The following is a 17,244-nucleotide window of genomic DNA, read 5'->3' as shown; positions in this document are numbered from 1 at the left end:
ATGTCCTCTGTATTTCAGCCTACTGCTAGGCTTGAGTTACCTGATCCAGTGGTTCCGTATGCCTCTTTTTTGGCCTTCAGAGCAGAAACAATCCTCTTGAGTTCTCAGTTCTGCCCAAAAGTTATATATTTATTTTATATAACCGATAATATGGGATCAGCATGCATAATGACTGCAGTATGGAGCAGAACTGAGATCTCTTTATTGGTGTCACCAAATGGTTCAACCAGAGGCCAACCATGATTGAGATAACCATTTTAGTGGTCTTATCCTTTTAATTTGTGTTTGTTTCCCCCCCCCCCCCTTCTTGCAGCCTGGAAAGAACAGTTCGGGACATTGTGCACAAAGCATTCTGGGATTGCTTAGAGGCTCAGTTCAATGAAGACCCTCCAGTGTATGACCATGCAATAATATTAATGGGAGAAATTAAAGAGGTAATACCTGTTTTCAAACTGACCTGTATGTTTTTCAATGACCTGTACAAGTCTAATTTAATTTGACATGGAAACAACATAAATGAAAATAGAAAACTTATTAGTGTATATGCAAATATTTAGCTATAGAGGTGAATGTGTGCATATACCCTGTTCCCCTGAAAATAAAACCTACCCCTAAAATAAGACCTAGCGTAATTTTCCAGGAGGGCTGCAATATAAGCCCTACCCCGAAAATAAGCCCTAGTTTAAAATCCTATAACCCACTCTATTACAGTAGTACACAATGTACAATGTGTGTGTTTCTGTAACATAAATGCAGGGAAGAGAGCTCCGGCAGGTCACAAAAGCGCAGAGTGCTATAATGAAGGTATTTGGCACAATTATATTACAGAAATACACACATTGTACATTATATACTACAGTAATAGAGTGGATTACAAGATTACATGATAAGACCTACCCCCAAAATAAGCCCTACTGTGTCTTTTGTTGCCAAAATTAATATAAGACCCGGGCTTATTTTCGGGGAAACACGGTATGTATGTGTATACAGTGCCTTGAAAAGTATTCATACGCCTTGACATTTTCCACATTTTGTCATGTTGCAACCAAAAATGTAAATGTGTTTTGTGTAATAGACCAACACAAAGTGGCACATAATTGTAAAGTGGAAGGAAAATTATATAAATGGTTAAATTTTTTTTTTACAAATATGTGAAAAGTGTGGTGTACATTTGTATTCAGCCCCCCAAGTCAATACTTTGTAGAACCGCCTTTCACTGCAATTACAGCCGCAAGTTTTTTTGGGGATGTCTCTACCAGCTTTGCACATCTATATGAAAGATATGAAATGAGTGAAATGTTTGCCCATTCTTCTTAGCAAAATAGCTCAAGCTCTGTCAGATTGGATGGAGAGCTTCTGTGAACAGTAATTTTTAAGTCTTGCCACAGATTCTCCATTGGATTTAGGTCTGGACTTTGACTGGGCCATTCTAACACATAAATATGCTTTGATCTAAACCATTCCATTGTAGCTCTGGCTGTATGTTTGGGGTCGTTGTCCTTTTGGAAGGTGAATCTCCGCCCCAGTCTCAAGTGTTTTGCAGACTATATATATATATATATATATATATATATCAGTACAGACCAAAAGTTTGGACACACCTTCTCATTCAAAGAGTTTTCTTTATTTTCATGACTATGAAATTTGTAATTCACACTGAAGGCTTCAAAACTATGAATGAACACATGTGGAATTATACATAACAAAAAAGTGTGAAACAACTGAAAATATATTTCATATTCTAGGTTCTTCAAAGTAGCCACCTTTTGCTTTGATTACTGCTTGGCATTCTCTTGATGAGCTTCAAGAGGTAGTCACCTGGCGCAGCACCCCATCACTCTCCTTCTTGGTCAAATAGCCCTTACACAGCCTGGAGGTGAGTTTGGGGTCATTGTCCGGTTGAAAAATAAATGATGGTCCAACTAAACGCAAACCGGATGGAATAGCATGCCGCTGCAAGATGCTGTGGTAGCCATGCTGGTTCAGTATGCCTTCAATTTTGAATAAATCCCCAACAGTGTCACCAGCAAAGCACCCCCACACCATCACACCTCCTCCTCCATGCTTCACGGTGGGAACCAGGCATGTAGAGTCCATCCGTTCACCTTTTCTGCGTCGCACAAAGACACGGGGGTTGGAACCAAAGATCTCAAGTTTGGACTCATCAGACCAAAGCACAGATTTCCACTGGTCTAATGTCCATTCCTTGTGTTCTTTAGCCCAAACAAGTCTCTTCTGCTTGTTGCCTTTCTTTAGCAGTGGTTTCCTAGCAGATATTCTACCATGAAGGCCTGATTCACACCGTCTCCTCTTAACAGTTCTAGAGATGTGTCTGCTGCAAAAGGTGGCTACTTTGAAGAACCTAGAATATGAAATATATTTTCAGTTGTTTCACACTTTTTTGTTATATATAATTCCACATGTGTTACATTCATAGTTTGTATGCCTTCAGTGTGAATCTACAATTTCATAGTCATGAAAATAAAGAAAACTCTTTGAATGAGAAGGTGTCCAAACTTTTGGTCTGTACTGTATATATATTTACACATACAGTGCTTTGGAAAAGTGTATTTATGTTTGACATTTTCATTAGGTAATATTTTCAATTAATTAATTTTCAATTAAGCTAAAATTTAGACACATGAATACATTTAACCCCCCCCCCCCCACACACACACACACAACCTTCCTTGTAGAACAGCCCCACAAAAAAGGTTCAGTTAGAAACCGAGAATCCAAATAAAAAAAGTTTCCGCAAAGCCTTTAAAGAACCAATAAGGCCCAGTAAATCCTGTTCCTTGTGTGCATCATATTATACTGTGTATATGTCTCTGTAAACGAGAAATACTTGATATACTCCTAATTTGGTAACTCAAGACCTCAAGGTGCCCCAAAAGGTCATGTTTTCAGGCTTGTGTGTGTGTATGTATGTATATATATATATATATATATATATATATATATAATCTCCTGTTGTCAATATCAACCAATTAGTTCCTCGTTTTATCTTGTGGCTTCTGAGCTTTGGTAGTGTGAGGGGTTAGCTCGGTAGCGGGGTGTGTGACCCCTTGGATGGGTTCACCACACACTGAATTTATACAGACTGGCAGTCGAAGACGGTTGAAAACAAAGTTTTTTTTTTTTTGGTTTATTTTTCCATCTTGCTGGAAAACAATTGCAAGCATCCAAACAGCATAAACAAAATCAAACATAAAATAAATCCTAGCCACTTTGGGTGTCTACCTTCCACACAGGAACCTATCTATGAAGTCCAACACAGCCTACTGCTGGGTAGACACTGCTGGTCATACAGCACAAAACAATAGTCTTTTGATTTTTATCACACAGAAAAATCAATCTTCTCCTCACCTCCACAGAAGACCTTCTGGCACTGCTCTCCTTACTTACACAGACTCATGATGATGCAGCCAATTAGTGGTAATCCTTTGGACTACTTATAGAGGCTCTAATTCCCTCATTCTGAACAGCTGAAGTTTTCCAACGGCCCTTAGCCTTCCTGGCTACATTTTCCAGCCGACGCCTAATAACGATTGGTGTATTGTCTAAACAAGGCAGAAATGTATGTTCCGTCTGTGACAACACCCACAGATTTACCTGACTTCCTGTCACAGTAGCTATTAAAAACATGTTCATATAAAGTGTTGTAATTCTTCCACTAGTATTGTGACAAGTATTTCTATATATATATTTTTTTTTAAAGACCCTTCTCTCATTCCTGTTACCTGGTCACACTCGACTGAGGAATCAGATTAACGAGGTCCTGGACCTGGAGCTCATTAAGCAGGAGGCAGAGAACAGGGCTCTGGATATCCCGAAGCTTGCAGAATTTACTATCAGAATGATGGGAACATTGTGTGCCCCGGCTCGAGATGAGGAGGTCAGAAAGCTACGGGACATTAAAGAGCCTGTGCCCTTGTTCAGGTATGTTAAACATCTTTCACTGCATGCAGCGTACATCTTTTATCTAGATCTGATTGGGATCCTGTCAGAACATTTCCAGTTCAGCCCCACCTAACTACTTCTGGAACTAAAGGCTAAAATCTTCTGGAGTACATGCATTTTTTTTCCAGGATTTTATAATTGAAATCACTAAATGTAACCAGCTGACACATTTACCCAATTTCCTAATGGCTGATTAATATGTATATTCAAGTATTTTTAAAGCTATATATGTATATAATTTTTTTTTTTGTGTGTGTGTGTGGAGTAGGGAAGGGTTAGAGCCCCTTGTTTTGTTTTTTTTTCTTTTCTATGTCCCTTTTTAAGAGATTTCCTATCACCCCCCACCCCCCAAAGACAACAGGATGTGCAGTAAATCCCTTCCTGGGAACATTTGTTAGTAAAACGGGTATCCCCCATTGGAAGATTTCTCCTTTTTTTTTTTTTCCTGTTCTGGTGACAATTATGAATTTCCCATTACTTTCTTTTGACAGTGGTTGCCAGGTCAAATAGGGGGGTGAATCTTCCCAATGAGGGCAAAGACAGGACATAGCATTCCAACACTTAGATGCATTGGAGCATTAGAGAGCACAGAATCGTACATAAATGGCCTCAGACCTGCCCAGAAGCCCTTTAAAAACTAGACCCAACTTGGTGCCTTAAAGCGGAATTAAACTCCATGGGCCAGATTCAGAGAGAGATACGACGGTGTATCTCCTGACTTAGGCCGGTCGTATCTATGCGACTGATTCATAGAATCAGTTACGCATAGATATGCCTAAGATCCGACAGGTGTAACTGTGTTACACCGTCGGATCTTAACTGCATTTTAAAAATGGCCGCAGGGGGCATTCTCGCTGATTTACACTGAATAATATGTAAATCAGCGATATACGCCAATTCACGAACGTACGCGGACCCGACGCAGTGTTGTTACGACGTTTCCGTAGCGGTTTTCCCGGCGTATACTTACCTCTGCTTCTATGAGGCGCAGCCAATGTTAAGTATAGCCGTCGTTCCCGCGTCGATTTTGAATTTTTTTTACGTTGTTTGCGTACGCCGATTCAGAAACCCGCGCGCCGCAAGTTACGCTCACGCCGAAACGACTGACGTCCTAGCGACGTCAGTGGTAGCAATGCACGCCGGAAAATTTCGCGGACGGCGCATGCTCATTTAAATTGGCGCGGGGACGCGCCTGATTTAAATAGTACACTCCCCCTAGCCGCAAAATTTGAATTCCGCCGGGGGTTTTACCATCTGTCCCCGCAAGTTTGGAGGTAAGTGGTTTGTGAATTACCCACTAGCCTCTCAAAAGCCTACTCTGTTACGAAGCCTCGGACCAGCCGGCCCCCGAGACTATAAAACAGCTCACGCATCACCTGAGGCCAGGAGGGCCATCAGGTCAGGATCGGAAGACCCCGCCAAGCCGGTGTCCGTTCCCTAAGTACCCCCCCTTAGAATGCACAGCGGGTTGACCACGCCCCCTGGGCTGCTTATGGAAAGAGGTACCCAATGCATCCAGCCTGTTGCCTTTCCAACCTTGACCTGCAGTGACAGCGACACCTACTGTCAAGGGGAAAATCATGCAACCCAGCTGTACTGAAACAGAACTGTAAATTTAACATGATCCTTCTGAGCTAAACTACCGCTCAGGCAACTATAATTTAACACATAGCGCCTACTCATTGGGAGCACGGCGCTACATACTTACCTGAGTCCAATCTTGATCCAGCAATGGGCGGGGAAGTAGACACACAGAGCTGGCTGAGGAGTGGGCACAAATGAGTGCCCCCATAGCAAGAGGCTTGCCATGGTGGACATTAGGCAGGGGGGAGGAGCCAGGAGCACCGGTAAAGTCCCCGAAAAGAGGAGCATCAGGGCTGCTCTGTGCAAAACCATTGCACAGGGCAGGTAGATATGACATGTTTTGTTACTTTTCATTTTTTGAATAACTTTAATTCCACGTTAAGCATAACATAGTTAAAGGATCCCTGGCATGTACATTATTATTATTTTTTATTTTTTGTAGTGCACTGCAACCTACAGTGATGCATTACCACGTGTTGTAGTGTGTTGCAATGCACACTTCTTGGCAAGGTTATTATTTATTTATTGTGCTAAATGTGAAATGCAATGTAAATTTATCAATTGATATTCATTGTGTAATTCACTGGGTACATTCTGCTTTCCATCCTTCAGTTCTAGATCACATTGATATCCTTGGTGTGTGTGTGTGTGTGTGTGTGTGTGTGTGTGTGTTTTTTTTTTATGATGACACTCGCCTTTCTCTTATAACTTTGCATCGAGTTTCTACGTCTTCTTGTTTATAGCCAATTAAAAGTGGCATTTCATTTCAGTTTATTTACCTATAAATGTCCTTTAAAAATGCATATGATTTATTCTACAAAGGTTTATGTCGGTGCCTGGCCTAATTAAAACATTTTTACAACTGTTTTAAAATTCAATTTCCTGTAGCTCTCACTGATCAGTTTGTTATTTACATGTAGAAGCACTGGAGAACAGTAATGGCCTCTGTAAGATGCTATTTATTCATCTGAAAAATTTACTTCTTTCAGTCTAAAAGCTAAATATACAGCTGGAATTGCATATACAGTAATACCTTGGATTACGAGCATAATGCTTGTAATCCAAAGCCCTTTCATATCAAAGCGAGTTTCCCCATAGGAAATAATGGAAACTCAGATAATCCATTCCACAGCCACTGCTTGTCTATGCAGTACCGCATGTGGCCAGAGGTGCGGGGGCGCCGGAGACACTCTAACCAAGTGTCTTGGAGCGTTTAGGACAGGGGTGCCCAACCTTTTGAAGGCCGAGGGCCACTGAAGCGATTTAGTAACCAGTTGTGGGCCACAATGAGCTAAGTGGGCAGGTCTGTGTCCAGTCCTGCATATGCAAAACAGACATGGTCCAATCTACTCTATGGGCCCTCTGATCCAATCAGATGGAAGGGGAGGGATCCACTTCTGTTTTTTTTTTAACAGATCGGATTGGATGTAGGCAGGTGTATACGGACAAAAGTGTTTACATCTGCCGCTCCATTGGGTTGGACCCATCGTGTGAAAGGGGCCTAAGGCTGCTTTTACACTGATGGTCTGTGGTCTTCCCACAATGTGGGTGTGGCGGTTAGCTGCACTTTGCCATAGACGTCGATTTATATCCTGCATGTGTGGTGCACTTTCTGAAAAGCCACTTGCTTCCTCTACCGCCGACTTTATTCACAACACTGATGCTCTGGGATGGCAGGTCGGCAGACTGGGCTTGCCAACCAGCCATCCCAGAGCAGGAGGTCGCGGGCCACATCAGAGGGCTCCGCGGGCCACATATGGCCCCCGGGCCACTGGTTGGGCACCCCTGGTTTAGGAGATATTTGCAGAAAACACAGCACCGATGTCTACGGCGTTAGTGGACAGCTCCCGCACGCATGCGCGTGAGTGACGTCATTGCGGCTCCAGCCAGTCACAGCGCTGGAGACTGCGATACCTGGAAGTCACTCTGGGTATCATGGCGGCGACAGAGGAGGCGAACGAGGATGGCTGTGGGGGCTTCGAGCTGCTTTGCTATGCATACTAGCTCATTATGTCTTTGTCTTGCAGGGTATTTTTTATTTTTTATTTTCGTTTCTTTATGGAGGGTTTACTTCCTCTTTAAGAGGAGAAAGCTCATTACTGTGCTGCTTCTCCTTTCACTGTCCAGTCACAGGCTGAAGAGTGTTCAGGGCAACCTAGGCTCAGGAAGGGCTGAAGACCTCTTGTGGTGAAAAAGTAGTACTGTGGGAGGGGGATCTCTGGATTGACAATGGATATCAAAACAAAAGTTTCTTTTTATATTATTGTTTGATAAGCTATTCATTCTTCTTACTTTTTGGTTGGAGTTCCACTTTAAACTGCAGCATATTGTGTGATAAAACGTACTTCATATGCTTCAGGTCTGCAAATAGTTTTTTTTTTTTGCTGTGTGACTTATGCTTTGTGTTGACATTTGTGTCAGGTGGTTCTAGTATATTGTATATTAAAGAAAGCCTTTTACTCTGTGTTGGCAGACGGTTCCCAGTGCAGCTAAACATAGATTTATTGGAAGGCGTGGGTAAAACGGAGCTTATGTATTCCAAACTGTTTGACTGTTCCAGACAAATCTTCCATCCATCACTGTAGATTAAAGGATTGTGCTGTTTAATGTACGGTGCCTGGCTTGGAGAATCGGGAACCTCGGCCAGAGCAGCGGAACAGACGGACAGAGAACACAATACAGGACTCCGCCGACACCCACACAAGCCTCTCTGTGATTGATTTCCTTCCTCTTATGAAAGGATTCATCCAGGGGATGTACATGATTTGGGAGAGGTTTTATATATGTACTGTTTGCCAGTTCATTTTTAAATAAATATTCAATCTTTATAGTTACACTTCATATCCAAGCCTTTGCTGGAGTTGGCAGAACAACCTGGCCGGATTAATGTCCCCATATAACATGTGCCCATAGCATGCTGAACAGTATCCGTTTCCCGTGAACAGAATTTAGAGTTATAGGTTGTAGTTCAGCAGAGGTAAATTTACAGTGCCTTGAAAAAGTATTCGTACCCTTTGAAATTTTCCACATTTTGTGATGTTACAACCAAAAACGTAAATGTATTTTATTGGGATTTTATGTGATAGATCAACACAAAGGGCCAGATTCAGATACATTTACGTTGCTCCACGGCAGCGTAACGTATCCCATTTACGTTACACCGCCGCAGGTTTACAGCGTAAGTGCCTGATTCACAAAGCTCTTACCTGTAAACTTGCGGCGGTGTAACGTAAATCCGCTCGGCGCAAGCCCGCCTAATTCAAATGGGGCGGGCACCATTTAAATTGGGCGCATTCCCACGCCGAACGTACTGCGCATGCTCCGTCGGGAAAATTACCCGACGTGCATTGCGCTAAATGACGTCGCACGGACGTCATTTGTTTAGACGTTAACGTAAATGGCGTCCAGCGCCATTCACGGACGACTTACGCAAACAACGTGATTTTTTTAAATTTCGACGCGGGAACGACGGCCATACTTAACATGGCTTAGAACACCTAGGGCTCAGCCCTAATTTTACGACCTGTATCTCGACGGAAACGACGTAAAGTTAGAGAGACGGGTAACGCGGACGTTCGTGGATCGCCGTAACTAGTCATTTGCATATTCCACGCCGACCGCAATGGCCTCGCCACCTAGCGGCCGGCCTAGAATTGCATCCTAAGATCCGACAGTGTAAGTCAATTACACCTGTCGGATCTTAGGGCTATCTATGCGGAACTGATTCTATGAATCAGCCGCATAGTTAGGACGGGCGGATCACAGAGATACGACGGCGTATCAGGAGATACGCCGTCGTATCTCTGTTGTGAATCTGGCCTAAAGTGTTGCATAATTGTGAAGTGGAAGGAAAATGATAAATGGTTTTCAACATTTTTTTACAAATATGTGAAAAGTGTGGCGTGCATTTGTATTCAGCCCCCCGGAGTCAATACTTTGTAGAACCTCCTTTCACTGCAATCACAGCTGCAAGTCTTTTTGGGGATGTCTCTACCAGCTTTGCACATCTAGAGAGGGACATTTTTGCCCATTCTTCTTTGCAAAACCGCTCAAGCTCTGTCAGATTGGATGGAGAGCGTTTGTGAACAGCAATTTTCAAGTTTTGCCACAGATTTTCAATTGGATTTAGGTCTGGATTTTGACTGGGCCATTCTAACACGTGAATATGCTTTGATCTAAACCATTCCATTGTAGCTCTGGCTGTATGTTTAGAGTCGTTGTCCTGCTGGAAGGTGAACCTCCGCCCCAGTCTCAAGTCTTTTGCAGACTCTAATGCCCCGTACACACGATAGGTTAACCAGAGGACAACGGTCTGAAGGACCGTTGTCATAGGTTAACCGATGAAGCTGACTGATGGTCCGTCACGCCTACACACCATAGGTTAAATAACCGATTGTGTCAGAACGCGGTGACGTAAAACACAATGACGTGCTGAAAAAAACGAAGTTCAATGCTTCCAAGCATGCGTCAACTTAAATCTGAGCATGTGTGGGTTTTTTAACCGATGGTCGTGCCTGCTAACGATCGGTTTTGACTAGGGATGAGCTCTGGTGTGTTCGCATAGTACACGTGCAGAGCCCGCCAGGAAGTCTGCACGGCGCTGCACTAATCACAGCCAGGAATCCATTTCCCGATCTCTGCAGCCGAGCATCGGGAAATGTCTCCCTGGCTGCGATTAGCGCAGTGCCTTGCAGACTTCCTGGCGGCCTCTGCACGTGGAGTGTGCGAACACGCTGGAGCTCATCCCTAGTTTTGACCTATCAGTTACCAATCCATAGGTTAATTTTAAAGCAAGTTGGCTTTTTTTTAACCTATGGTTAAATAACCTATGGGGCCCACACACGATCGGTTTTGACCGATGAAAACGGTCCTTCAGACCGTTGTCCTTTGGTTAACCTATCGTGTGTATGAGGCCTAACAGGTTTTCTTCTAAGATTGCCCTGTATTTGGCTCCATCCATCTTCCCATCAACTCTGACCAGCTTCCCTGTCCCTGAAAAGCAACCTACAAAGTACACTACACCGTCAATGTCGTCGCTAGGCTGCTCCCTACGCGTTGCGTCACACGTCACTTGTTCATGAATAAGTCACGTGATGTAACGTGTAGGGAGGAGCCTAGTGACGACATCGACGGTGTAGTGTACTCCAGATGCGGAGTGAGGAGATACTGATCACATTAGACTGAGTGTCTTTATGCACTGTGCACCTTCCGGCTATATGTGAGTGGAATCATCTGCATTGTAGAAGCTTATATGTTTCCGTGGATTCAGTATTGCGCTATGATCGGTTTCTTTTCTTTCCACATGCAAAAACAAAACAATATATAAGCACCATCCAATACTCAAAATACAGAGAAAACCACTGTTTGCTGGACTGATTGTGTAATACGGACTATCAGTGAATCCTGTGTGAAATTAGTTCTTATACCTATCTGTTTTTTAGTGTCTCAGAGCTATTATATGTACATTGGATTTTTTAATACCACAGGCTGCTATTCATTTATTGTAGCACGGAGTATATATTTATTTTATTGGCACTAATAAAAGGTTGGTTTTAGCGCAGCATTATTTCATTTTTATAGTCCCGGTTATCCGTTCACCATTGAATGATTGCAGCTGGAATCATTTATCTTTTTATTATCACTTGAATTTTTATTATTTTGATATTATTCATTTTAAATTAGCAATAAACAGACCGAAATGTGGTCAGTTCAGCAAAGACCAGTCGAATTTTAAATCATGGGTGGCTGTTTGACAAAAGTTGATGGTGAGATTGGCTTCTGTCAAACTGGAAAATGTTTGTCGATCAGCATATGTAGCCAATTGGCTGCAGCTGCTCATCGGTGTATTTTCACCACCACGAGTCCCGCTGTCAGAATGCAATGACTATGTATATGGAAGGATCTGGCTGGATGCAAAAAAACAAATCATCTATGGCCAGCGTAACAAACCTAGCCACAAGAGGCAGGTTGCCCTTCCAATCATAATCCTATATTATGTTAACTGTGTATTATTTTCTGGGAGCTTTATTGAAATCTTTGTCTATCTTGTCCCACAGAGCAATCTTCGCTGTTCTGGACTTGATGAAATTGGACATGGCCAACTTCGCTGTCAGCAGCATCCGACCTCATCTGATGCAGCAATCTGTGGAATATGAAAGGAATAAATTCCAGGACTTCTTCGATAAGCAGCCAGGTATGAACTCTGTTTCTTTCATGTTTTACTTTTTAGAAAATCATTTTTGTGACATTAACACTTGCGTATCTCAGTGAAGCATGTTGTTGGCAGCCTTTTCCAGTGGAGGCGGCCCGTCCATTAAGGGTGCACAGGCACCTCCCCCTCTATCCTCGCAACCCCCTATGATTAAGCCACTGCTTTTCAGGTTATGGATACTTAGACATCTCTGGGCTCTCTGGTGGCCGGTCACATGTTCCTCCCCTTTTCTAGTGACCATGGGGTAGATTCAGGTAGCAGATACGGCGGCGTATCTTCAGATACGCCGCCGTAATTTCAAATCTGCGTCGGCGTATCGTTACGCCGATTCTCAAAGGCAGATACGCGAAAAAAATAGGCTTCCTCCGCCGACGTAACTTGAATGTGGCGGCGTATAATTGTGTGCATTCTAACGCTGGCCGCTAGGGGCGCTTCCGTTGTTTTCGGCGTAGAGTATGCAAATTACCTAGTTGCGCCGACGTACGTGCGCCCGGCGGTAGTTTTTTACGTCGTTTGCGTAAGGCTTTTTCGGCGTAACGTTGCTCCTGCTATTAGGTGGTGCAGCCAATGTTAAGTATGGACGTCGTTCCCGCTTCGAAATTTGAATTTATTACGTCGTTTGCGTAAGTCGTTCGCAAATAGGGCTGGACGTAATTTACGTTCACGTCGAAAGCAATGACGATTTGCGTCAGAATTTCGAGCATGCGCACTGGGATTTTTTCACGAACGGCGCATGCCTAATTAAAAAAAACGCCCCCCTCAACATCATTTGAATGACGCGCGCTTACGCCGACCCCATTTACGCTACGCCGCCGTAAGTTTGGAGGCAAGTGCATTGTGAATACAGCACTTGCCTCTCAAACGTACGTCGGCGCAGCTACCTGAATCTACCCCAATGTTACCTGTGCCTTGGCATTGGTCATGTGACCTGACGCTGGAAGGATCTCAGAACTTCTTTTCTGTTTTTGTAAAGAGCCTGAGTTTGCTTGGTGATAGCTGGGGGTTTCCTTTACCACACATTCCAGTGTGACCATGCTAAATACAGATTTTAATGAACATGTTGGCTGTTGCTTTAAAGCGGAGGTCCGCCTAAAAAAATATATATTAAAAGCCAGCAGCTACAAATACTGCAGCTGCTGACTTTTAATATGTGGACACTTACCTGTCCAGGGTGCCCGCGTTGTCGGCAGCCGAAGCCGATCTGTCGCTCGGCTCTCTGCAACTGCCGCAGCCATCCCTGGTAAGGGAATTAGGAAGCGAAGCCTTGCGGCCTCACTTCTTGGTTCCCTACTGCGCATGCGCGTCTTCACTGGTTTCTCCTTTCTTCTGGGACCTGTGTGTCTCCCAGAAGACAGCGGGGGGAGGACAGAGTAGGCGCCGGGAGTGGCGTAGGTCACCTCGATCACAAGGTGATCTATACCTGGAAGTGGGAGCAAATACCTGTATTACAAAGGTATCCTCTCCCTCCTCCCCCCTGAAAGGTGCCAAATGGTTTATTCCAAAAAGTGGAAGTTCCATTTTTTGGGTGGAACTCCGCTTTAATAAAGCTTTTAACAGGTTTTTGCAAGTACCCAGCATGTTGATTGGACAGTAAATGAGTAGCAGCACACCAAGGTCATCTCTGTTCTGTCCCCTCCCAGTGAGTTTGCTAATTGTGTTACTGTGCAGAGTAAGGACCTGTATAGAGGACGATGGATCCCCTTACATTTATTTATTTTTTAGCTGACTGGATCAGATTGGAGGTAGGTGGATGGAAATGGGCAGAAGACAGTTTACACCCACCAGTCCATAGGGGTGAATGAACAGTGAATGAACAATCAGGTCCACCTGAAAAACTGGCAGGTGGACCTGATTGCTACAGCCATGTGAAAGGGGCCTTACATTGCGAAACTGCAGTTTCCAACGCTAGCAAAACGCTTTCTTGCATTAAGAGGTATGGACTCCAGAGATACATAATCTGCTCCTGTACAAATCATTAGTAGGACCTCATCTGGACCGCGCAGTTCAGTTTTGGTCACCAATTCACAAAAAGGATATTGCGGAACTGGAGAAAGTACAGGGAAGGGCAACCCAACTGATAAGAGGCATGGAGGAACTCTGCTAGAAGGAAAGATTAGCTTGGTCTTCCTGGAGAAGAGGTGATTAGGGTGGATATCATCATGATGTACAATTGCATAAGTGGTCCATATAGTGAACTTGGTGTAGAGTTCTTCACTTGAAGGTCATTTAAAAGAAAAAGAAGGAAAAGAGGTGGTTTAACCTTAACCCGACTTCTTCACAGTAATGCCGCGTACAGGCGGTCGTTTTTTGTGATGTAAAAAAACGTTGTTTTTTGTGATGAAAAAAAACTACGTTTTTAAACTTCATTTTCAAAAACGACGTAGCATACACACCATCGTTTTTTTCAAAAGCTCTAGCAAAGCGCAGTTACGTTTAGCACGTACGACGGCACTCTGTTCCATTAAAACTTGCGTCCTAACTTGCTTCTGAGCATGCGCGGGTTTAAAAACATAGTTTTAAACGTCGTTTTAGCTACACACGATCATTTTTTTGTGACACAAAAAACGACGTTTTGAAAAACGACATAAAAAATGGAAGCATGCTCGATTTTTTTTTTTTTTTTTACATTTTTCAGAAGACATAAAACTACGTTTTCCCCACACACGGTCATTTTAAATGACGTTTTGAAAAACGACGCTTTTTTTTATCACAAAAAACGACCGTCTGTACGCGGCATTAGGCCTCGTACACACGATCAGTCCAAACCGATGAAAATGGACTGAAGTTCAGTTTCATCGGTCCAAACTGACTGTGTGTACGCCCCATCGGTCTGTAGTCCTTCAGTCCAGAAACGGAGAACTTGCTTTAAAATTGGACCGATGGACGCCTGACCGATAGGTCAAAACCGATGGTTAGTACGCAAAAGCATTGGTTCCAAACCCGGGCATGCTCAGAATCAGGTCGACGCATGCTTGGAAGCATTGAACTTCATTTTTTTCAGCACGTCGTTGTGTTTTACGTCACCGCGTTGGACTCGATCGGTTTTTGAACTGATGGTGTGTACGCACATCAGACCATCAGTCTGCTTCATCGGTGAACCGATGAAACTGAACTTCAGTCCGTTTTCATCGGTTTGGACTGATCGTGTGTACAGGGCCTATGAGCTGTGAAAATGTGAAATGGTTTCCCTCCACTACTAGTTCTGGACAAATCAGTTGATTGTTTTTGCCAAAGAAGTTGAATACATTCCTAAATGCACAGAATGTATTACTAGATATTTAAAATGTATAAGTAATAACACCAGAGCTTATTGATCCAGAGAACACCTTATTGCAAGGGTCTCCAAACTTTTTCAAACAAAGGGCCAGTTTATTCTCCTTCAGACTTTAGGGGGGCCGGATTGTTGCCAACAGGGGCAGAAAATGTCAGGCCCATCATCAGTGAGAATAAATCTGGCCTCAGGGTTGGTGGTCAATAGGAGGAGTGGTGCCCCTATTAGTAGGAGGAATAGTATACCATCATAGAATAAATATTGCCCCATTGTTGGTGTCAGTGGGAGTAATAGTTCTTTATATGTGGAAGGAATAGTGCCCCAAGGGCCAGATAAAGACTACCAAATGGCCACATCTGGCCCTTGGGCCGCAGTTTGGAGACCCCCCTGTCCTATTGCGTTCTAAGGGATCAGGATGGAATTTCTTTGAATTGATTGTGCTTTTTGCGGTTTTTTTTGCCCAACTCTGGATCAGGTTCTGTGGGCCAGATCCACAGACGAAGTACGCCGGCGTATCTACTGATACACCGGCGTACTTTCAAATTTCCCGCGTCGTATCGTTGTTTTGAATCCTCAAAACAAGATACGACGGCTTCTGGGTTAGATCCGACAGGTGTACGTCTTCGGATCTAAGATGCAATACTTCGGCGTCCGCTGGGTGGCGTTTTCCGTGTCGGGTATGCAAATTAGCGATTTACAACGATCCACGAACGTACGCGCGGCCGTCGCATTTTCTAACGTCGGCTTTTTCCGGCGTATAGTTAAAGCTGGTACTTTTCGGCGTATACATAGAATTGCCATGTTAAGTATGGCCGTCGTTCCCGCGTCGAAATTAGAATTTTTTTTTTGCGTAAGTCGTCCGTGAATAGGGATGTACGTAACTCACGTCTAAGTTAAAAAAATTATGTTGTTGCGACGTCATTTAGCGCAATGCACGGTGGGAAATTTAGGAACGACGCATGCGCATTTCATTCGGCGCGGGGACGCGCTTCATTTAAATGAAACCCGCCCAATTTGAAATCCGCCGCCAGAAATACACTACGCCGCCGTAACGTACGGCGCAAAATCGCTGAGGATTCGAAAATGCGCCAGGTAAGGTACGCCGGCGTAGTGTATCTCTGATACGCTGCGCCGTTCTACATGTATGTGGATCTGGCCCTGTATATGGAGGTTTAAAATTCAATTTTTTTATTTTTTTTCAACCTATGTAACTTACTATTTCAAGGTAACGTTTGTATTATGTTGTTGTTATTGTTGATCTTATTCTTTAATAATATAATTGACGCAAGGAACAACCATTTTATTAAAGAAAAGTATCCTCAGGAAGTTCTTAACGGGAACAATCTGAACTTTATACAGTGTTGTTGTTTCATTCATAATTACAGCATAATTATAGAACAATCCTCTTCAGTCTTATCCAGAAATGGAAAACAAAAGATCATGTTCCAGGGAGAATGGGCCCATTATCTTCAGAGTGAGACTGCAGTAATATATGGATATATCATGGAACAGCTTTTTAAGGAGCTGCCAGCACTTCATATCACTGAACGTTTAATTCGCCATCAGCGAGCAACGTTTTAAGGTTTCAGGGAAACTCTATTTCAAGATATGACCTTGAACTGAATTGTAACAGCACCAGTGTCTTGATGAAGGGAGCCCTGCTTGGCCTTGAACATATTTCTTTATATGTAGTCCTCAGGAAAAGGGGGAACTTTGTAGTAACACTGACCTCCACCCCTTCACAATAATTGCAATGGGGCAGATTCATCAAGAGATACGACGGCGGATCTCCTGATCCGCCGTCGTATCTGTGAGATCCCACGGTCAGAGCTATGCGACTGATTCATAAGAATCAGTTCCGCATAGATCTCCCTTAGATCCGACTGGTGTAAGTGACTTACACCAGTCGAATCTTAGGCTGTAATCTCCCGCCGGCCGCTAGGTGTCGTCGCTTTTTTTTACACGTCGCATATGCAAATGAGGAGAACCGCCGATTCACGTCCGTACGCCCGCCCGTCGCTCTTTTTCAACGTCGTTAGCGTTCGGCTTTTTCCGGCGGATAGCTACCCCTGCTAATATGAGGGGTAGCTAATGTTAAGTATGGCCGACGTTCCCGTGCCGAGTTTTAAATTTGTTACGTCGTTTGCGTAAGTACGTCGGGAATACGGATGGCCGTAAGTAACCTAGCCGCCGAAAACAATGACGTCCTAGCGAC

The 17,244-nt window shown here is 43.6% G+C and overlaps 1 protein-coding gene across 2 annotated transcripts in view; it reads left to right on the top strand.

Annotated features, from left to right (window-relative positions):
• Positions 1-17,244, top strand: part of TCP11L1 (t-complex 11 like 1) — a 56,422-nt gene that overhangs the window by 27,385 nt on the left and 11,793 nt on the right. For both annotated transcript variants that reach the window (XM_040328297.1, XM_040328298.1), the window contains exons 4-6: positions 314-434; positions 3,722-3,942; positions 11,604-11,740. In XM_040328297.1, coding sequence (XP_040184231.1) covers positions 314-434; positions 3,722-3,942; positions 11,604-11,740 — 479 coding nt within the window. The remainder of the gene's footprint in view (positions 1-313; positions 435-3,721; positions 3,943-11,603; positions 11,741-17,244) is intronic.

The sequence above is a fragment of the Rana temporaria genome, chromosome 11, assembly GCF_905171775.1.
Source record: "Rana temporaria chromosome 11, aRanTem1.1, whole genome shotgun sequence".
NCBI classification, from domain to species: domain Eukaryota; kingdom Metazoa; phylum Chordata; class Amphibia; order Anura; family Ranidae; genus Rana; species Rana temporaria.
Note: the sequence above shows the minus strand (reverse complement) of the source record. Positions and strands in the feature narration are given on the sequence as shown.